General features: G+C 39.1%; 1 protein-coding gene across 2 annotated transcripts in view; it reads left to right on the forward strand.

Annotated features, from left to right (window-relative positions):
- Positions 1–23,631, forward strand: part of CERKL (ceramide kinase like) — a 138,397-nt gene that overhangs the window by 96,876 nt on the left and 17,890 nt on the right. Inside the window, exons 4-10 of one of the 2 annotated variants that reach the window (XM_027964779.2) lie at positions 4,551–4,614; positions 11,004–11,146; positions 19,631–19,705; positions 20,443–20,620; positions 20,700–20,759; positions 21,345–21,370; positions 21,466–21,574. In XM_027964779.2, the coding sequence (XP_027820580.2) occupies positions 4,551–4,614; positions 11,004–11,146; positions 19,631–19,705; positions 20,443–20,620; positions 20,700–20,759; positions 21,345–21,370; positions 21,466–21,574 (655 nt within the window). The remainder of the gene's footprint in view (positions 1–4,550; positions 4,615–11,003; positions 11,147–19,630; positions 19,706–20,442; positions 20,621–20,699; positions 20,760–21,344; positions 21,371–21,465; positions 21,575–23,631) is intronic. The other variant, XM_027964780.2, reaches the window with a different exon arrangement.

Genomic DNA, 23,631 nt, shown 5'->3' on the forward strand with positions numbered 1-23,631 from the left:
GTGTGTGTGTGTGTGTGTGCGCACACACACACACGTACATGCCATACCGCAGAATACTTTTCAGCCATAGAAAAGAAGGAAATCTTGCCATTTGGGGAAATATAAAAGGACCCTAAGGTTACTGTGGTAAGTGAAATAAGTCAAAAGCCGTATGATCTCACTTATATGTGGAATATTTTTAAAAGGTCCCCCAAGCAAACAAATCAGAACATGTAGATACAGAGAACAGATTTCCAGAGGTTTGGTGGTGGGGGATAAAGGGTTGAAGAGTGTCAAAAGATACAGACTTCCTGTTTAAAAAAAAAAAAGATTCTCACCACATTAATGATAGTATATTCATTTCATTTTGGTTAGTGCTGAAAGTCTAACTCCTTCTAAATATAGATGGGCATCTTTTGAAATAGTTGAGCTAAAGGAGCATCTCCCCTCTGCTGTAACTTTCAATGCAGTATCTAATCTAATAATCCTATCAAAAGAACTGGAAGAACCTTAAAAAAGAGTTATTTATTCCTAATAACTTGATACATGAATCAAAAGGCAAGAGTGGAAAGCCCGTTCTGGCATATGATACCATTTCTTTCTTTTCCTCTCAAAGCAGAGCAGACTTTAAGAATTACACTGTTAAAGGTGTGAGAGGAATTCTGGACATCAGAGGATAACTCATAGAACAATGAAATTTAAAAAGTCAAGGCAGCCGAGAAATTAAACTGGGAAGAACTGTGGAGGCCATCTAGTTCAATTTCTCTCCTATGGTGGAGTGCAGGAGTGTGGCATTGCTAGCGGAAGAAGTGTCACTCCTGGGGCACTCCACAGCCTGGGCCTGGGCATCATGTGGTGGAGTCAGTGCGTGCTGCTGCTGGGCAATACTGATGGGCATTCTCATCTGGAGTTCAGAGTCGCTGTGCCCCTGTACATATTAGAAAAAGGCACCTCCTTTGTCCTCACTTACTAACAGGTGCTCTTTCTTCTGGGCTGATGTAGTCCAAAGTCACCTAGCACATTGAATAAGAGTATTAGCTGGATTGCAGACCTACTTGACCCTTTGCCAAATGTCTGTGGGAAATGTAAACTGCAAGAACTTGTGAGCTAATGTTTGCCTCCTTGTGACTTTCCTTGTTGATGTTTATCTCTTGTGCCTGCTAACTTGCTTCAGTTCTGTCCAACTCTTTGCGACCCTGTGGATGTAGCCTGCCAGGCTCCTCTGTCCATGGGGATTCTCTAGGCAAGAATACTGCAGTGGGTTGCCATGCTCCCCTTCAGGGGAATCTTCCCGACCCAAGGATCAATACAGGATATGTCTCCTGTATTGGCAGGCGGGTTCTTTACCACTAGTGCCACCATACAAAATAAATGAAATCAGTGTGTCCCATCTTGTGTGTACAATCTTTGAGGTATTTGAAAACAGATATCATATACTCCCTTGATCTCACTTGTTCAAGACAGGCAGTTCCATTTTCTTCAGTCAATCTTTATAGTCACACAGCTCCTAGGCCTTCTTATGTTCATCATCATTATCGTGGTCAAAGACACTTCTCTGAATGTAGCTTTGATCTCTGCCAGCTCAGGGCCCATGGGAGTGCTTTGTCACCAGATAATTTTATCTCCTGTCTGACCCTGCGCAGAGCTGTCAAGAATGTAGGGTTTATTGTCACTTTTTTCCCTCCTTCTGGGATCATGCGTTTACCTTTTGACACTTTTACCAAATTTCTTTGGATTCTTTCCCTTTGGCTCTTGATATCTCTATTTGAAGCCTTCCCTTCCATGGAGATACCTCCTATTTCTCCTGATTTCACCCAGCAGAAAGCTAGGTGATCTGATAAAACTGTTAAAAAGTTGCTAGTCAGCTGAGGCATTACTCCCTCCCTGTTATACCTACATGTTAACAAAAATCTGTATCGTAAATGTTCACAAATCAGATCCAGCTAGAGAGAGAGAATTATGGGCGAAAATTTCTTTTTATTATCCCTTGAATAATGATGGATATACATGACCAATCCATTTCTAATACTAGGATATCACTTAGGGAGTTGGAATTTATCCCTGCAGACAATGAATAGTCATCAATGGAGTTTATGTAGGGAAGAGATGTGATCAAACATATGCTTAAGAAATATCATTCTGGCTAGAGTGGGTAAATAGAGGGACACTGGAGGGAAGGCTGATGTGGTTTGCACATTAGAAATTGTGGTGACTGGGTCCAGGGCATCGGCTTGAGGAATGTTGGAATGCGGCAGCATAATTAAAAGGCAGAAACAACTGGCTTTGGGCATAGAGTGGTTGCAGAGAGTGAAAGAAAGGGATACTCTAGAGAGAAGACATTTCCTGTCTTGGGTAGTGAGGAGTGGATGATGGAACGCTAGAAAGAATGATGTAATGGAGAGGCAGTGTATTTGAAGGTGAGAATGATGGCTGCTACTTTAACTTACTAAGTGTGAAGTGCCTACGAGACAGGAAAGAAAATGGCATTTCAGTATCTTACCCCATTACAGACTTTTCTCACCAAACCAAGAAACGTTTCTTTTATGTTAGAATCAAAGTTCATCTGATTAAACTTTAGCCTGTTTCCTTACCACCAATCAATATCAACCTCAGGACATTACTTTTCTCCAATATTGTCTTTCTGAAGAAGTAATATTTCAACTGAAGGTTGAGGTGTATAGGGATCCCAGCAGTGGGAACTGTGTGTTCAAAGAGCTGTAAACAATGAAAACTCCAAATTTCCTGTATAAGAGAGGTGTCAGTCAGATTGTCAAAGGAATGTAGTTGAAAGAAGAGGCTAGTCGCTTTCTTGTGATACTGCAGCTTCCTGGCAGCCCATGTTGTTGTTTATTTGGAGTGATTTGAATCTGGCTCTTTCTGCTTCCAGAGCCCATAATATCCTGTATAAAATACACATTTTGATTCCTTCTACTTCTGAATGGGGCTTCCCAGGTGGTTCCGTAGTAAAGAATCTGCCTGCCATTTCAGGAGACATGTGTTCGATCCCTGGGTTGGAAAGATCCCCTGGAGGAGGGCATGGCAACCCACTCCAATATCCTTGCCTGGAGAATCCCATGGACAAAGGAACCTGGTGGGTGGCAGTTTGTAAGGTCGAATAGAGTCAGACACGACTGAAGCAACTTAGCGTGTGCACACATATGCATTTCCCCTGCAAGGTGAAAGGAAGAAATAGGCTATTATTTCAGATTTTTTGGTAAGTAGAAATATCATTTAACCAGAAGATATTTTTAAGGCTAATTTTATTTTGGATGTGGAAAGCTTTACCAAAGCAATCTTTGGAATAAAACCGAGACTTGATAAACTGACTCTTAGCATAAATACTTCTTCCCTAATACCCTTAATTATTCTTAATGTGTGTTTGTAAGATACTTTACTATTTTGCTTTTAAGGTTGCAGCTACTTACTGAAGTTACAGATGAATGATCAGCACACAGTCATGGATGATAACCTGTTTATTAATGTTGATATTTTATATTCTGTTTTCTTGTCACTTTCTGTTAAATAGAATTTAATAGAGAAGTTATATTCCTGTGAATGTTAACAGCATTTGAATAAGCTGTGGGAAAATTACAATGTAATGTTGCTGGGTGCAGAATGATTCTTTTAGACACCAAGACTAATAATTTTTAACAATATCTAAAAACATTGTAGGAAAAGCTTGAACCATGCTGGCAGCAGGGACAGACAGGCATGAAAGATTAATGTAATCTCGCATATAATGATGCACATTCTTACACAAAAAATCCATCTGCAGTGTCATCTCAGTCAGCAGAAATCTTTGATGGGTGGATACAGCTGGGCTGTCTCTTCTGGCAGAGCTGCCCCAGAAAATGCTAAATGCGGTTGGACCGCGTGGTGCCATCTGCAGTGTGCCAGTTTATCCTGTCTTCACTGGCATTTGCAATACTGTACAGGGCATCATGACTGTAGAGACAGCGATAGGGAGTGACAGATTCATTTCCTCGGAGAATCTGGGCTCTGGTGGGCCTGCGCGCCACCCTCCTTGGCGTTGGGTCTGTTATCATTGGCGTTGGCTTGGCTTCACATTTTCACATCCAACTCCTCCTCTTTTTAGTCTAGCAGTTCCAGACACACATTCTTCTAGTATGTAAATCTTACACTAACCTTTCAAGTAATTTATTCATGTAAGGTTGCCAAAGCGATTTAACATTGACTATCTGATGCCAGCTAATATGCCTTATTTTCAAAATACTGCTGCTCCTAGGCTTCTGATTTAAAGGAAATGTGTCTTATTTAGGGAACACTAAACTGACAGGCACCAAGATAAATTATCTAATGGAATATCCCCAAATGACTTATGTAGTTGGAATAAATATATGACCCTCTTTTACATAAAACTATAAAACACATTGGGCAAGTAACACTTAATCCTCCTTGCCATGATTAAAATGTAAATATTCAAGAATAAATCTTGCTTTACGACCTGACCATATGTTTAGCATATTATTTTGCCAAACCAAGTTAAAAAGTGTAGATCATTCATTTAAAACTTTTACGTTTTTCTTTTTTCTCTCTCTCTTCTAATATAGTAACAGAATATGAAGGGCATGCCCTGTCACTACTCAAAGAATGCGAACTACAGGGATTTGATGGGTAGGTTGTATTCTTCATCTACATATACCATAGAGCTTATGTTATTAAATAGTTTCATTAGTTTTTAGTCACATATTTGGAGCTTACAGTTTTTAACTATTTGTGATGCATGTGATTGGGCTGTATTTCATTCATATATGTGTAGTAACAGCTAATGACGGTAATGTAATATGGCACAGTCATCTACCTCAGTGGACTGTGCATAGAAACACCGAAGGAGGGATGTGAATATAAGTATTGGGAAGTTACCGTGTGCTACCTCATACTTACTTTATGAACATATATTTGTGTCTAGAGTTCTTAATTTTTGGCTTTAACCCTGAGTATCTAGAAAAGCATTGATGGAAGATAATATAGTGGTCATATGGCATAACTATACTATGATCCTCTTTTGCAAATTTATTGGTAGTGTTAGTAGCTACCCCTGGGTTAATTTGGCTATGATTGAGTGTAAATGTTTTATAAAAACAAATGCATTATTTTTAGGATGAAAAGAATGTGCTGATTTTACTTATCTTCTATAATTTAGTTGCTACCAAGTAAGTGTATTATTCATAGTAGGCATTGGAAAGTGTTGTTTGCAATACCTTGCTGGCATGTGTAGACATTTTTCACTGGCATGCAAACATTAGAAACAAGGCAAGTGACATATATTTCAATTGACATTTTAAAAACGTAGGTGAATCAATTTGCTAAAGTGCTGGATTGATGTACAAGACTAAAAGCTTATTCTTTTAGGGAAGATTTTTTGCAAGGGTGGGTGTTTCAGAGTTTTAAAAGGTGGCAGGCATGTGAATTATTCGGTCACATGGTGATGTCAGTGGCGGTGGGCAGCAATAGACTCACAGTATCAGGAAGGGCATTTGGGTCTTTCAACTGTAATGGAAGGCTTTACTCCTCCTGAAAAATTATTAGAATGTGTTAGAGAGGAAAGTGATGTAATCAGATTGGAGCATTACCAAGGTCAGTTTTCAGAAAAACTTAATATTTTGGGGTGAGGAAAAATATTGGATGAAGAAGAAAGTTTGGTAAGTAAGACATAATTGTTCAAAAAGGAATTTAATCGAAGGGAGTGAATCTAGATGGCGATGGTCTATAAATATTGAGCATGAAGAATATGAGATAGGAGATTGCTGCAGAGCCTTATACTTAGTGCTCGACAGATTGATTAATAGGCTACATTTAGGAAATTACCTTGCAAATATACAATTTAAGAGAAGTAATTGGGGGAATCATGCCTACCAGCTACCTACCTTAATTTGCTACATGGTCCTGAAACACAGCTTGTGAATGTATAAGAGATGTTGCATTGCAAATAAGTTCTTGCTTTAAAACATGGCTATGTAATAAGAATAACAGATATTGTAGGTATTACACCTTGTCTTGCCTATTAACGTTATGAAGTGTTCCGGGAAATGTGTTATCTATAAATAAGGTCCATTGGTAATTAACTGTGCAAGGATCAAGAAGAATTTTGCAGAATGATGAAAAACTATAGCTTAAGTGCAACAGAATAATGTTTTCTCTTTACATGAACATACTTCTTATTTATTCCACATGGCAGGTGGTGGTATTATGCAGTATGGCTCTGCAAGATCTATAGAATCTTTAGTTATTACCTAAATTTTTTTTCACCAAATAGTTTACCTAGCCATTATGTTCATTGAGCTCCAGTGATTTCACTTTATAGCATGCCAATTAATTTAGGATTTATAATAATTTAAGATTTCTTTTGGACATTTTCTATTTCTAAGATCCTTTAAATAGTTCATTTGGTTTTTTGAGTCCAGTTATTTCAGCAGGAGCTAAAATGGTGGTTGGGATACCTATCTTAATAAAACGGTCATTTTAAGTCATTCTACTTAGAATTACATAGAAAGGCATATATATGAGGAGAACAGTAGAAACAGTTTCTGTAGGCACTTCCAGAGAACAATTCTCTAACAAGTAGAATTGTTTGAAAGTGGAACACACTACATTGATGAGCACCCTGTTCCTGAATCTGTTTGAGTAGTTGTAGGAGTACTTTTTGAGAAATCGATATAAAAGACTCAAGGACAGGATGAGGTAACCCCAGGATTCTTTGGTATTTTGATGGAAGAGGGGCTCAACTTGAGCCTGAGGCATCTCTGCCTGTCTCTACTGGAGCTATTGATAGGGAGTGAGAAGGAAATCACTTTAGGGATTTTAGACATAGACCAGAGATTAAGATCCTAGAGAAATTCTATGATATTATTCAAAAGCAAAATGATTCAGTAAATAATGTTTAAGAAGATTATTAAGATTTTGAAGTTGTTTTTAATGAGTTGCATATGTTTTTATGAAGACATATCGTGACATATTCCTACTGCCAGCAAAAACAGTGTATCAGTCCTCATGACAGCTGGTATGCAACTCCAGTGTGTTCCAGCAAACACTCTCAGATCCACTGCTGGAGTTTGCAGGAGCGTCCATTTCCATGTATTATGTGTTTTCAGTTCTGTCTGACTCTTTGCGACCCCGTGGACTGTAGCCTGCCAGGCTCCTCTGTCCTCTGTGGAATTTTCCAGGCAAGAACACTGGAGTGGGTAGGCATTTGCTTCTCCAGAGGATCTTCCTGACCCAGGGATTGAACCTAGGTGTCCTGCATGGCAGACAGATTCTTTATCATCTGAGCCACCGAGGAAACCCTGTCAGTTTCCATATTGCCTCCTCTATACTGGGCATGAACAGGAAGTTTTGTAAAGGCCAAGAAAAGAGTTATATCGGATGCATAGACTTGAAGCAGAAACAGTTGTGTTTGTATGTGTGAAAAGGGTTAAGCTAATCTGTAGCTCTTATGCAGATACGCATGTACTGTGTGTGCTGTCTCTTAGTCATGTCTCTTTGTGACTGCGGCCTGCCAGGCTCTTCTGTCCATGGAATTTTCCAGACAAGATACGTATACTAATATTTTATTATTTGGTTTCACAACATTTTAAAACTTTAATTTGTTGAATTAGTTTTTTCCTTCATTTGAATTTATGAGAATCTAGGTATTATTTGGCTTACAATGACATTCTATCACCACTGTGATATCTGTATTAGTAAGTAAGGTTAAAAAGTATCTCTTCTCAAGAAAAAATTTAAGTTGAAAATCCAATAATAAACATTTTAATAATGATATGGGTTGATAGACAAATACACAGACACCCATTTATATTTTTTTATCACTTTTAATAAAGAGAAATGAGATATTAGCTCCCAATTGTGCTTTTCTAGACAGCAAAGCTTTACTTTTGGTCAGGCATGAAAGAGTTTATTCTGAAAACACAAGGTGTACTGCTTCCAAAGGATTACGTTTTAGGGTAACTCTTAAGTGTGATTAAATGAACCCATTTTTAAAGTTTTTTTTTGCCTTTTCTTTTAATAGCTAGACTCTTTTATGTTTATATTGAGTATATTCCCTAGGTTGGGTAACTATATCTCAAGAGGATCTTAATGATCTAGTATTTGTCAACATAAGTAAGTTCTTTTCTCTTATTTAATTGCACAGTGATTCTACTGTTAAACTGATTTCCAAAATAATAAAACTCTCCTAAGACTATTTTCATTGGGTCTTCTATGTAAGAAAGGAGTCTAACATATCAAATAGTAGTGTAGTTTCTAAGACCAACTTGTCTTATTTCAAAATCTCATTCTATAACTTACCATGGTATGACCTTGGAACAGTTGCTTAATCTTTTTATGTCTTATTTTCCAAATCTGTGAATTGGGAGTAAAAGTGTATACTGTGTGTAGTTATTGTTCAAATTAAATAAATTAATACATGGACAGTGTTGACAATGTCTGATACATAGTAATTGTTCACTGTTACTTTATTACTGTAATTATCATTTGTTTTAGTTTCAAAATATCTAACACAGAATGCCTTATGACAATATTTCAAAGGTTTTTGTAGTAGAGCATATTCCTATATGTGCTTCTCTGGTGTCTCAGACAGTTAAGAATCTGCCTATAATGCAGGAGACCTGGATTTGATCCCTGTTTCAGAAAGATCCCCTGGAGAAGGGAATGGCAACCCACTTCGGTATTCTCGTCTGGAGAATTCCATGGACAGAGGAGTCTGGCAGGCTACAGTCCATGGAGCCACAGAGTTGGACACAACTGAACCACTCACATGTGTGTCCTGAGAAAGCCTCATTTCTACTAACTCTAGCAGTTAGCGTTAACATGTACACAGCACTGTAACTGCATGCAGGATTCCAGGGGTCAAATATTACCATATGGTATGGAAGAGGCAAGTTGTTTGTGCTCAGTGAGATATGTTGGATGACTTTACCTGAGCTTTTTAGGCCACACACTCTTGGTTGGTAGACAGGCATAAAACCAGGAGTTAAGTCCACAAAATGTTTGAAAAGGTAGAGGTCTTTGAAATCATACAGATAAGATTCAAATCAAACCTTGGCTTCCCCATATGTGAAAATGAGGCTAATGCCTATTTTACAGATTTTTAAGAATTTAATAGAATAGAGCCAATATATTATATGACATGAAGTTGGTGCTCAGTGGGTGTAATCACTTTTCTCTGAATCAGTGGCTGTACTGATGGCTGCTGGAATCAGTTCAGACACAAAATAATATCCCCAGCCAAACATGACCTGGGTCATATCCCATATCATAGAATTTCTTCTAGTTAGGATGGACCTTGGATTGCCCAGGCTATGTGCAGCCTTAGCCCTGAACCCCACCTAGGTGCTGGGGCTGAAAGACTGAGAACATGGTGGAGGCAGCTGATGGAGACAGTGTTCTCAGCCTCAGGATCCACCAGCTTCTGGAGCTTCCTGAACTTAGGGAACCAGGAACCTCTGCTGATTATGCCTTGTAGGCTGTTCTGTTTGGCAAAAAGAATTTTTAAATATATCGAATGCTGGTTGTTAATGTTTATAAGTTAGGAGACTTATCCCCAAAGCAGGTCCTGTGGCTTCCCTAGAAAAATCAGAAGATGTGGTCCTCTAAGCCTGCCTCCTGGATGATGCAGTGGACGGGAGCCAAGAGACTACTTCTCCTTTAGACGAGCAGACTCTTCTGCTGCAGGGCCTGGGAGGTCCTGGGGCATGGCCCCTGCTCTCAATAACACAAACGCTTTCCCTTTGGGTCAGTTGATGTGATTTTGGTATTTAATGTTATTATTTTTAAATGTTTGGCTATGCTGGGTTTTTGTTCCTGCGTGCGGGCTTTTCTCTAGTTGTGGCGAGCCAGGGCTGCTCTCTAGTTGCAGTGTGCAGGCTTTGCTTTGTGGTGGCTTCCCTTTTTGCAGAGCACAGGCTCTAGGGCACAGGGGCTCAGGAACTGGGGCTCCCCGGCTTTAGAGCACAGGCTCAGTAGTTGGGGCTCACCAACTTAGCTGCTCTGTGGTATGTGGTATCTCCCTGGGTCAGGGATCAAACCTATGTCTCCTGCAGGTGGACTCTTCATCACTGAGCTGTCAGGGAAGCCCGTTATTTTACATCTTTTAAATACAAATGACTCTGACAAAACCTCTGACATTCTATATGACTTTCATGGATTCCCACCTCACTCCTCCTATAGCGTACTTATGGCGAGGTCCTAAAAAAATTTTAGTACTGACTAGAGTCAAAGGCTAGTAGCACTCATTTTAAAAGTGCAGTATCACAGTAATATCCAAGAGGTGAAAACCAGTTCAGGTTTGCAATTGATATTTATAACTAATGATAATTAGTAGTTCCTTAAATTAAAGCTTTATATTTTACATGATTTTTATTGCTTTTCAGAGCTTTTATTGTCTTTTCAGAGCTGTATTGAAAATTAGCAGGGTTTTATGCTTTGGCTTGTGTTAGTTAAATGAACTTCAATGACTTATTAACGTAAAATAAAAATAATATGCTTTGGGATATTAACAAAGCAAAATTCAGGTCAGATGTGAATTAACATGTTCGAGTGTTTTAATGCCTCTTGAAAGTGAAAAGTGGAGGTGTTAGTTGCTTAATCGTGTCTGACTCTTTGTGACCTTATGCACTGTAGCCCACCAGGCTCCTCTGTCCTTGGAATTCTCCAGACAAGAATACTGGAGTGGGTAGCCATTCCCTACTCCAGGGGATCTTCCTGACCCAGGGATTGAACCTGGGTCACTTGCATTGCAGGCAGATTCTTTACCATCTGAGCCACTCAGCTGACTTTTAGACTGTATGTTTGAATATTTTTTGAGTTGAACCATAATAAAGTTCAGCTAATGTCTTCTTGTAAACTTTATCAGTGCAGTGCTAGTATCTTCTTATCCATTGACAAATATTGAAATAGTTGAAGCTATGAGTAATTATGCAAATATAATATGTAAGATTAATATTTTAAAGTCTACATTTCACAAATTATTGCCAGTTATTCATTCTTTGACTTAATTTCTTTTCCAGTGTGGTATGTGTTGGTGGAGATGGATCTGCCAGTGAAGTAGCCCATGCTTTGCTTCTTAGAGCCCAGAAGAATGCAGGGTTGGAAACAGACAGCATCCTGACTCCTGTGGGAGCCCAGCTTCCGCTTGGTGTGATACCAGCAGGCAAGGGAGGGCCCCTGGATTTGCCAAGTGAACCCTCTCCCCCATCTCTTCCTGTATTACTCTCTAACCTAGACAGCATCATACAGAGTTAAATGCACAGACTTTGAGTATGAAAGACCCACGCTTGGCATCCAAGTTATTTAATTTCTTTGAGCCTTATTTCTCTAAATAAGAGAGAGATAACACACATGATGCCCCCTTCATTATGAGGTTATTATGGTATTAAATTAGAAGTATATTTGCAGAGTTTAATATAGTTAAGCAAACAACAAATGGGACTATTATTCTACCTTCCCATATAAAAGTTTAATGATCACACAGTTCCAGATATGAAATTTCAAAATAGGGCCACTCCAGTCAAACTGCTTATAATTCCATATGGGATAAAATGTAGTAACTCAATTCCCATAATTGAAGTATAAATAGATAAGTTTGAGAATACCAAAAGGATTCATCCTGACTGCTGTGTCTCCAGCAGCTAGAACAGAATGTGGTACCATGAACGCTTAATAAGGTTTACGTGAATAAATGTAAAGAAATTATAGAGCAACTGGCACTTGAACGGGACCTAAAAATAGGTAGAGTCTGGCCTGAAAGATAAGGATAAGTTATTTTCTTGGCTGCAAAAATAACAAGTGGCAAGGCAAAATCCAGGAATGTGAAAGAAAAGACCGCAGGGCATTTGTTGGGTGGTACTGGTGTCAAAATGGGTCTAAACTTTGGTGGTTTCTGGATGCCACAGGAAAGGGTCTGAATTGCTGTCAGGGAACAATGGGAGGTTTAGACAAGGGAGCAACCTTCTGGGAACCTGCTCTAGGAATAAGCCTGATTAGAGGAAAAGAAAGTAGATGTGAGTCAGGGAGAACAGCCAGAGCAACACCGGCATCTGGAACAGGCAACAGCATCTTTGGCAGGTTTGTGCTATTAATCAAGTCCTTCCTCCCAAATTATTATTGAAACAAACAATAGTGAAAAAGGTGATATATATTTTTTAAAACATCACATATTGTCATCTCTATAAGAAGAGTGGAAACAATTACAGTTGACCCTTGATCAGTATACAGTTGGCCCTTCTTTTCTCTGCATTCTCAAATTTAAACCACTGGGAACAGTGAAGTACTGTAGTATTCACTATATAGGGCTTCCCTCGTAGCTCAGTTGGTAAAAGAATCTGCCTGCAAGGGAGGAGACTCAGGGTCGATTCCCGGATTGGGAAGATTCTCTGGAGAAGGGAATGGCAACCTACTCCATTAGTCTTGCCTGCAGAATCCAATGGACAGAGGAGCCTGGCAGGCTACAGTTCATGGAGTCAAAAGAGTCAGACATGACTTAGCGACTAAACCACCACCACCATAGTGTTTACTGGGCTTCCGCGGTGGCTCAACAGTAAAGAATTCTCCTGCAATGTGGGAACTGCAGGAGATGTGAGTTCCATCCTTGGGTCAGGAGGATCCCCTGGAGGAAGGCACAGCAACTCACTCTAGTATTCTTGCCTGCAGAATCCCATGAACAGAGGCGCCTGGCAGGCTATAGTCCATAAGGTCACAAAGAGTCAGGCACAGCTGAAGTGACTTAGCACAGCATGGCATAGTATTCACAACTGAAAAATATCCACATCTAAGTGAATCTTCTCACTTCAAACCCATGTTGTTCAAGGGTCAGTTGTATTGTTTCCTATGAAAATGGAAAACAATGCATATGGTTGAAAAAGAAATCAACTTTCTATCCATTGAATAACCAGAGACATTTAGTATGGATTTTAGTATACTTGTATTATCAATCGACAAAGAACAGGAGACATACCAGTGCTCTTTTAGAGTAAAAAGTCCTTCATAAAAACAAAAATTTAAATGAAGAGGGTTATAAGGATATATCCTTATGATTATAAAACCTGTTAAGAAAAATCTGTGAAAATAAACCTTTTAGGTAGACAGTAACAAAATGCATCAATTCAAAAAGATGCTTTGGAAGCACACTTTGACCTTTCTGTGTCATTTTAGGAGTATGTCTATAATGGTGGAACTTTCCCAACCTTTTCCCTTCGGGCAGAGTGGATATGCTTAGCTCACTGTTTCTTTTCCATAGTACTTAGACCCCTGAGGTCACTCATTCAGTGCTGTGCATCAAAGTGGAAGGATGGATGTCCCCACAGGTATGCATTTGACATCAAGTGAATAGCGAGCTAGAAACAATTGTGGTTAAGCTTACTTTTAAAAATACAGCTCAGATTTTATAGAGGAATAGCATTGAATTTTATTATCATCATACTTTTTAAACATATTTCTGATTTTTAGAGCATTTTCCAGATACAGTGGATGTGTATTGATAGAAATGGCATTTGAATATTTTTTATTTAGAAGATCCAGCCTGTTGCCAAAACTTTGGTGGTTGTATAGAAGTTCCAGCTTATGGATTGCATCTAATAGGAGGAAATCATGTGCAGGATGTAATTAATATGAGGACTCTGTGTCTGGTCAGGGCTTTGTAGAGACTGGTAACAAGAGCTAGGCAGGAAGTTTCTAAGCTGAATGCAGAAGACAGTCTGCCTTTGAACCCATTTGCCTCCTGGAGAGAGACACCCAGAGGGAGAGTGTTTAGTAAATTACTCCACTGAGCCAACAGACTAAACCGCTGAATTATGGTCAGACTCAAATGGATCAGATGTGGGGAAGCCTGTATTTGAACTACTGGCCATTAGCAGTGGTGTTTGTTGCTATGGGAACTGGTGCTAAGGAACTATACAGAGAGATTCTGATTAAAGGGATGAGGGGGAGGATAGAGAAAAAAGCCAAAGAGGACATAAAAATAAAAAAGAAATCCAGTTGATGTAAAACAAGGCTCAATCCACATACTGATGACTGGGAACCATATATTCCTATAGAATTCATAAATAGATTCATGCATTCCAATTAATTTAAGGAGAATAAAATATTGCCAAGGGTCTGTTAATTTCTATATTTTAGGCAAAGAACCGAAGTATAGGTGCAGTTTTCGTGAGAATTTTAGATATGCTTGACTAGGAAGTCATTACATCACATTTATCTGTTTGGATGTGGGAGACATTAATGGCTTTATGAATATTCATGATGTCTGGTTAATTAAGTTAATTGTTCTGCAGAAGTGCTTGCACTTCCAAGGACAGTTTTTTTTTTTTCTTTTTGCCTCCGTAGCTTCTGCCTGGTTCTTGCATCAGTCATGCGTTACATGATCTGCGGCTTCTGTCCTTACTCGTTGGGTGTGGCACATTTTAGCAGATTTGGGGAGGTGGCAGTGAGTAAAGTTGCTGGTAGTGTTAAGAAAAACAACTTTTCAGGCTAATTAAAATGTTTACCTCGAGGCAGAACATTTATAGCTTTTGTGAGAATGCTAAAATTACATAGTTTTTATTTATGTGAGCAGCATGTTCTTTTGGCATGTAGATATCTTTCTGGATGGATCACATTTTGTTTCAGGAAATTGTACTCTTTTAGATTATTCAAACAAAAATATGAAGCAATCTACAGCTTTATAATTTTACATCTACTTTCTTCATGAACTTTCCTCTTAAATTCAGAGTGTTAAAAAAAAAGTTCTTCAGGATTAAGGTACAGAATAAGCAGAAGAGAAGATGACTGAAATGGTTTTTTGACTTTTGGTCATGTCTGTTATCACTGCCAGGTTCAATGGAATTAAAGGAAAGTGGCAAAGTTGCAAAGCCTGAGAAGACATAAAAATAAAAAGCAATCTCTATCTTTCTAAGAGGATTGGGCAAACTCAAGGGAATAAATGGTCTTTATTTTTCTTGAGTCATGATATGTGTCATTCTCTACTGCACACGACAACATTATGTTTTTAAATAGTCTTCCTAGAGGAATGCTCTAATGGTCTGTTCCTCCTTAACCATGGTAATGGAGGAAGTGTGTTTCATGGAGTACTGTAATCCATTGATAATCTTAAATATCTCACTCTAATTATGTAGCCTCCTCCAAAACCTTCAACATAAATCTGGTTGGGAAGTAAAATAGATTGGTTTGTTTTTGCTTCCCCCTCCCCTCACCTAGTCCAGATTACTTAGCAATTAGATGTCCAAAGGCAGCCTACAGAGGGTCAAAGGATAATTGGAAAGGCCTAGGGATGGGGGAGCCTGATGGGCTGCTGTCTATGGGGTCGCGCAGAGTCGGACACAACTGAAGCGACTTAGCAGCAGCAGCAGCAGCAGCAGCAGCAGGTGATTGACAGCTGGCCCTGGGATTTCTTTGGAAGGAATGATGCTAAAGCTGAAACTCCAATACTTTGGCCACCTCATGCGAAGAGTTGACTCATTGGAAAAGACTTGGGGGTAGGAGGAGAAGGGGACAACAGAGGATGAGATGGCTGGATGGCATCACTGACTCGATGGATGTGAATCTGAGTGAACTCTGGGAGGTGATGGACAGGGAGGCTTGGCGTGCTGCGATTCATGGGGTCGCAAAGGGTTGGACACGACGGAGCGACTGAACTGAACTGAGCTGAACTGAAAGATCCACTGAGGAACAGATTTCTTGACCGCTTTTCTCAGACCTTAGGGTGCATACAAGTCACCTGGAAAACTTGCTAAGACATGGACGTCTGGGCCCCACTCCCAGCTACTCCCTTTCCATAGGTTGGAGGTGGAACCCAGAAATTTCCCTTTTTAACAAGCTCTAGCAGGTAATGTCGGAGAAGGCAATGGCACACCACTCCAGTACTGTTGCCTGGAAAATACTATGGACAGAGGAGCCTGGTAGGCTGCAGTCCATGGGGTCGCTAAGAGTTGGATACGACTGAGTGACTTCACTTTCACTTTTCACTTGCATGCATTGGAGAAGGAAATGGCAACCCACTCCAGTGTTATTGCCTGGAGAATCCCAGGGATGGGGGAGCCTGGTGGGCTTCAGACACGACTGAAATGACTTAGCATCAGCAGTAGCAGCAGGTAATGTTGATACAAGTGATCCTTGAACCATAAATTCTAGAGAAGGACCTCTCCATATATTTATTATACGTAACCTAAAGATCTTATAAAATGCAGACTATGACTTGTTAGGCATAGAGTGGGGCCTCACAATCAACATTGTAATAAACATGGAGATGTGGCCATTGCTGTTTGATTATGGGACATATTTTGAGTAACAAGGGTCAGAACATAAACTACCTTTTGATGAATCAGTTAAAACCAGTTTACTAGTTGGTCAAGGTGGACATTTCTTTGCATTGGTATCATTAGAGGTCTGAAAATCTAAATGCTTAGGTAGGTACCTCAGGATTATTATTGTATTGTTTGATAATGGCTGCACTGCCTCAAGGAGAAGGCAGTGGCACCCCACTCCAGTACTCTTGCCTAGAAAATCCCATGGATGGAGGAGCCTGGTGGGCTGCAGTCCATGGGGTCATGAAGAGTCAGACATGACTGAACGACTTCCCTTTCACTTTTCACTTTCATGCATTGGAGAAGGAAATGGCAACCCACTCCAGTGTTCTTGCCTGGAGAATCCCAGGGGGGATGGGGGAGCCTGGTGGGTTGCCGGCTATGGGGTCGCGCAGAGTCAGACACGACTGAAGTGACTTAGCAGCAGCAGCAGCAGCAGCACTGCCTCAACTTCTTCAACTGAGAACCCAAGCATATATCCATTCAAAGTGACAAATCAAAGGGATTACATATGACCATGCAAGAAAGTTCCTGATTAGCAAAGCCAGGGGACTAGTCTTTGCCTCGATAGCTATAGTGTGTGTGTGCTTAATCACTTAGTCGTGTCCGACTCTTCGTGACCTGATGGACCATAGTCCGCCAGGCTCCTCTGTCCATGGGGATTCTCTAGGCAAGAATACTGGAGTGGGTTGCCGTGCTCTCCTCCAGGGGATCTTCCCAACCCGGGGATTGAACCCAGGTCTCCCGCATTGCAGGTAGATTCTTTGCTGTGTGAGCCACCAGGAAAGCCTGATAGCTGTAGTAAACAACACATCCATGCTAGCACAGCTCTTGGCAGTTACTGGACTTAAATCAAGAAAAATTATAACTTCTTAATTTTAAATCCTTTTTACTCCCTGGGAATGTGCTAGCTGGTATTTTTCCCTTTGAAAGCAGACCTTTACCCCAAGATCTCAGACACATAAGTATTACAGGGGTGTGACTTGAGAGAGCTCTTTTTCTGTGTAGGCTGGTGGGAAAAATTCATGTGGATCTTAAATTATCCTAGCAATATAGAGAAATCTGTGTCTCAATACAGATTCTCATACTGTGGCAGATACCATGGAAAGAAGTGTTTTCTTCACCTATGATGCAATATCTCAGATAATAGAAGAGCCCCCCAACTTGGTTAAGAGCTTTGTTGTTTTTCAGTTGCTAAGTTATGTCTGACTCTTTGCAACTCCACGAACTGCAGCACTCCAGGCTTCCCTGTCCTTCACCATCTCCCAGACTTTGCTCAACTCATGTCCATTGAGTTGGTGATGCCATCCAACCATCTCATCCTCTGTCACCCCTTTCTCCTCCTGCCCTCAATCTTTCCCAGCATCAGGGTCTTTTCCAATGAGTTGGCTTTTTGCATCAGGTGTTCAGAGTATTGAAGCTTCAGCATCAGTCCTTCCAATGATTACTCAGGACTGATTTCTTTTAGGATTGACTGGTTTGATCTCCTTGCTGTTCAAGGGACTCTCAAGAATCTTCTCCAGTATCACAATTTGAAAGCATCAATTCTTTGGCTCTCAGCCTTCTTTATGGTCCAGCTGTTACATCCATGCATGACTAACTGGAAAAACCATACCTTTAACTATACTGACTTTTGTCTACAAAGTGATGTCTCTGCTTTTTAATACACTACCTAGGTTTATCATAGCTTTTCTTCCAAGGAGTAAGCATGGTTTAATTTCATGGCTGCAGTCACCATCTGTAGTGATTTTTGACTCAAGAAAATGAAATTTGTCACTGTTTCCACTTTTTATTTGCCATGATATGGTGGGACCAGATGCTATGATCTTAATTTTTGGAAGTCTGAATTTTAAGTCAGCTTTTTCAATCTCTTTATCCTCATTAAGGGGTTCTTCCTCGTTGCTTACTGCCTTTGAGTGGTATCCTCTGTATATCTGAAGTTGTTGATGTTTTCCCCAGCAATCTTGATTCCAGCTTGTGATTCATCCAACCCAGCATTTTGCATGATGTACTGTGCATAGAAGTTAAATAAGCACGGTGACAATACACAGCCTTGGCGTACTCCTTTCCCAATTTTGAACCAGTTCATCATTCCATGTCTGGTTCTAACTGTGGCTTCTTGGCCTGCATACAGGTTTTTCAGGAGACAGATAAGGTGGTCTGGTATTCCCATCTCTTAAAGAATTTTCCACAGTTTATTGTGATCCATGCAGTCAAAGGCTTTAACATAGTCAATGAAGCAGAAGTAGGTGTTGTTTTTGGAATGCCCTTGTTTTTCCTGTGATCCAACGGATGTTGGCAATTTGATTTCTGGTTCCTCTGCCTTTTCTAAATCCAGCTGGAATTTCTCAGTTCATGGGGTTGAAGCCTGGGTTGAAGGATTTTGAGCATTGCTTTGCACAAAGAGCTTTAGAAAGAATTTAAAGCCTATCTTTTGTACTTTACAGTGATTTTATATTTTTTCTTAGTTATTATTTGGCTTTTTTTGTGTGTTTATGTGTTTGTCTCTGCTTTCCAGAGCCATCCTTCTACTGTTGGTGCCCTTTTTGGTAAAGAAGTTAGAAGCCTGTTTATTAAAGTTGAATGGGGCAGATTTTGATATAGCTAACGCTCTTGCAGGTAGAAAATATACATTCACAATGGAAGAAGCTGTGAGCAAGTAAATACTATAAATTGTTTTCTAATTTTTAAGTTATTTAAAGATTAATAATTCAGCAGCCATCAGTGTGCATCTATGATATTAACAAAAATTTACAAACTTCCATGTAATTTTTCATTTAAACATTACATAGAGACATCTCTATAAAGTAAGAGCAAATGGTTAGTTTAAAATGTTTGCAAGAAATAGATAATTTGGACAGACTGATAATTAGAAGTGAAATAGAATCTGTAATTTAAAAAAAAAAAAACTTCCTATAAACAAAAGTCTGGGACCAGATGGCTTCACAGGCAAATTCTATCAGACATTCAAGGATAACTTACACCAATTCTTCTCAGACTCTTAAAAAAAATTGAAAAGGAAGGAACACTCTTAAAGACATTCTATGAAGCCATCATCACCCTCATACCAAAACCAGACAATGACACTCCTTAAAAAAGATTCCAGGCCATTATCTTTGAATTTAGATGTAAAAATTCCCCACAAAATAGCAAATGGAACTCAACAACACATAAAAAAGATCATATACCGCGTCCAAGTGGGATTCTTCCCAGGTTCACAAGGATGGTTCATCATACCAAATAAATCAGTGTAACATGCCACATCAAGTAAGACAGATAGAAAACCACACAGAATGTTTCCTGCACTGATCATCCACACTTTACATTTGATTTGGCAGGATCTACTAATGTATTGGCGCATTCTCTCCATGGAGTTTCTCATGTGATAACTGCAACTTTGCACATTATAATGGGTAAGAATTCTTCCAAAGAAGTTCATGTTTTCTAAGGAAGGTTATTTTATTTCCTCCAGACTTGCCAAGACAGCTTCTTTCTCTCTCAAAGCAGAAAAATGTTTGAATAAAAACTGAAAGTGAGTTAGTCAAAGTTTCACTATTTTGACTGATTATTTTTCACAATACATGTGCTATAAAGAGTAGAAAATATAGTTCTACTGTAATCTGGGTAGGAAAAAATACAATGATATTCAAGATCCCAGCTTTATAGCCAGGTCAAGAAAATCCATGCACAATATCAGGAACTGTTGTTTGACTATCAGAACTCTGGGACTGGTTATTAAAAGAAAAAAAAAAAAAAAAGCACAAGAAAAAAATCTCCAGCCTGTGTCCTTCCACTAGACCTTTTATTATCTCTACTGATATAAAGCATATAAGCACTAGTATATGCAAATCTGTTAAATCTGAGTTTACTTTTCATATGTAGTTCAACTTTACTTCCTTAGCAATGTTTCATTTAAACTAGCAGTAAACTGCAAAATTTACTGCTTTCTTTTTCTTCATTTAGGACCTGAAAAAGCTATAAATGGCAGTTGCAGCCATTGTAGGTAAAAAGAGTGGAAGAGAAAGCAGCATGTTTATTACAGTATAAAGTAGCCTGAGACTTTCTTCTTGCATGAGTAAATAAATATGCTCTTCTGTGTTTGCCATTTTGCCTGTATTTACTGACACTAATATCCGGCATAACATTCAAGGGCATATACAACCAGTCGATGTCTGTACCTTCAGCACCATGGGCAAATTTCTTCGCTTTGGCTTCTCGGCCATGTTTGGCTTTGGTGGAAGAGCTTTGGCTGTGGCAGAAAATCATCGATGGATGTCCCCTAACCAGCGGATGGATTTTGCTATCATGAAGGCACTGGCAAAACTAAAGTAAGTCTTTTTTTCTTAAACCTCAAATTTCATATCCCAGAGTCAAAGACTGCTAAAAACAGATTTCATTACGTTGTAGGCCAGAAGAATGTGAAATATCATTTTTACCATTTAACAGCTCTCAGGATTTAGAAGAAAGGTAAGTTAAAAGCTTCACTCAAAGTAATACCAGAATCTTTATCTATTTTTAAAGCATAAAATAGTTTGATATAAACTGTATATTAGACTTGGGATATTTGGTTGTTATTCTATCATATTAGTGAAGAATATAGAATCATGGAGTGCTACAGATACTATTAGACCATGTAGCTTGGCATTTGCCTTCAGAAGCAACTGTTCACTCCATCCCTCCATCTACCCATCCATTTATCCATCCATCTTCCCATTCAACAGCTATTTATTGATTATCTGATATATGCCAGACGCTTTGGACACAATGAGCCAATGAACAAGCAAACAAAATCCATAGTTTCTGCCCTCATGAGAATTTCTAGTGCAGCCTAAAAACATTTTTTGAAGTCACACAAAGGAAGTGCTATAGTCTTTAAAAAAAAAAATCATTGTTACTGATAAATCAGTGAATCAAATAATGCAGTAATGGAATTGTTCACATATTTTTACGTCCTGTCTAATAGCTATAATGTTGAGTTCTACAACCATCTCATGTTTAATAGGTGCCATTTTTTGTGTGTGATGTGTTTTTGTCTCTTTTGTTTTCTTTTAGGAGGGCACAAGGATATCCCAAATCTGGTGAGTCTGAAATTACCTCCCTGAGAACTGAGCCAGGCTCTATTGACATTTTGCTGTGGTGAGGGAGAATAACTGATCCCTTCCATTCCCTTTAGATTGTAATGATCAGTGGCAGATGATCCAGGGTCAGTTCTTGAATGTCAGCATTATGGCAATTCCATGCCGGTGTGCAGTGGCACCTAGAGGCTTGGCACCTAATACCAGGTTAGTAAGCATTTTTATTGAATTGTTGATACTTTTCTATAAACTGCATTTATCTGTCAGAATAGTCAGCTAACTCTTGGCTAGCTAGAATATGATCAAGAGGAAGTCATCTTTGACTGTACAGTATTAGAGATTCTAAGGCATTTGTCATCAGAGTAGGCTGAGAGCAACTGTTAAACTGGAAAAATAATTACTCTGATGTTTTAATATCACTGAAGCTAAAATAATATTCTTTGGGTTTTACTGACATGATCTTATTGTGTTATGTATGCCCACTTTGATCTTTTATTTGTGTTATTTACCAGTCCCTGAGAACATTATGTTTAATTCTAATACTTATTATGGCTGTCCCTGACTTTGAATTTTAGTGCCGATGTAAACATCCTAAGCAAGAATGGCATGTATGTGTGTAAGTATGATACTTTGAGGCAAAGGAAATATTTTAGTTGTATTTAGTATGAATAGTGATGCATCTGAATATACTGCCCACATTTTCATGAGACATTTTATATATCATTTTATCCACAAGCGATAGTTATTCCATCTCTTGTACATCCTTTTCATGTAGTTGCTCATCATTGGTCTGAAAATATTTCTCTTACATTCCTGTAGAGCATAGAAGGGTGATGACTGTGGTGTAACATCATCACATCTAAATGTTTCCCTAAAGTGGAATAGAAGAATGACTTATGTACATACTTTGGCAATTCATAACATCATTTTATTTTTTTTATATTTTTATTTTTATTTATTTTTATTTTTTTAATTTTAAAATCTTTAACTCTTACATGCGTTCCCAAACATGAACCCCCCTCCCACCTCCCTCCCCATAACATCTCTCTGGGTCATCCCCATGCACCAGCCCCAAGCATGCTGTATCCTGCGTCAGACATAGACTGGCGATTCGATTCTTACATGATAGTATACATGTTAGAATGCCATTCTGCCAAATCATCCCACCCTCTCCCTCTCCCTCTGAGTCCAAAAGTCCGTTATACACATCTGTGTCTTTTTGCTGTCTTGCATACAGGGTCGTCATTGCCATCTTTCTAAATTCCATATATATGTGTTAGTATACTGTATTGGTGTTTTTCTTTCTGGCTTACTTCACTCTGTATAATCGGCTCCAGTTTCATCCATCTCATCAGAACTGATTCAAATGAATTCTTTTTAACGGCTGAGTAATACTCCATTGTGTAAATGTACCACAGCTTTCTTATCCATTCATCTGCTGATGGACGTCTAGGTTGTTTCCATGTCCTGGCTATTATAAACAGTGCTGCAATGAACATTGGGGTATATGTGTCTCTTTCAATTCTGGTTTCCTCGGTGTGTATGCCCAGCAGTGGGATTGCTGGGTCATAAGGTAGTTCTATTTGCAATTTTTTAAGGAATCTCCACACTGTACTCCATAGTGGCTGTACTAGTTTGCATTCCCACCAACAGTGTAGGAGGGTTCCCTTTTCTCCACACCCTCTCCAGCATTTATTGCTTGCAGATTTTTGGATCGCAGCCATTCTGACTGGTGTGAAGTGGTACCTCATTGTGGTTTTGATTTGCATTTCTCTAATAATGAGTGATATTGAGCATCTTTTCATGTGTTTGTTAGCCATCCGTATGTCTTCTTTGGAGAAATGTCTATTTAGTTCTTTGGCCCATTTTTTGATTGGGTTGTTTATTTTTCTGGAATTGAGCTGCAGGAGTTGCTTGTATATTTTTGAGATTAGTTGTTTGTCAGTTGCTTCATTTGCTATTATTTTCTCCCATTCAGAAGGCTGTCTTTTCACCTTGCTTATATTTTCCTTTGTTGTGCAGAAGCTTTTAATTTTAATTAGATCCCATTTGTTTATTTTTGCTTTTATTTCCAGAATTCTGGGAAGTGGATCATAGAGGATCCTGCTGTGATTTATGTCGGAGAGTGTTTTGCCTATGTTCTCCTCTAGGAGTTTTATAGTTTCTGATCTTACATTTAGATCTTTAATCCATTTTCAGTTTATTTTTGTGTGCGGTGTTAGAAAGTGTTCTGGTTTCATTCTTTTACAAGTGGTTGACCAGTT

The sequence above is a fragment of the Ovis aries genome, chromosome 2, assembly GCF_016772045.2.
Source record: "Ovis aries strain OAR_USU_Benz2616 breed Rambouillet chromosome 2, ARS-UI_Ramb_v3.0, whole genome shotgun sequence".
Taxonomy (NCBI): Eukaryota; Metazoa; Chordata; class Mammalia; order Artiodactyla; family Bovidae; genus Ovis; species Ovis aries.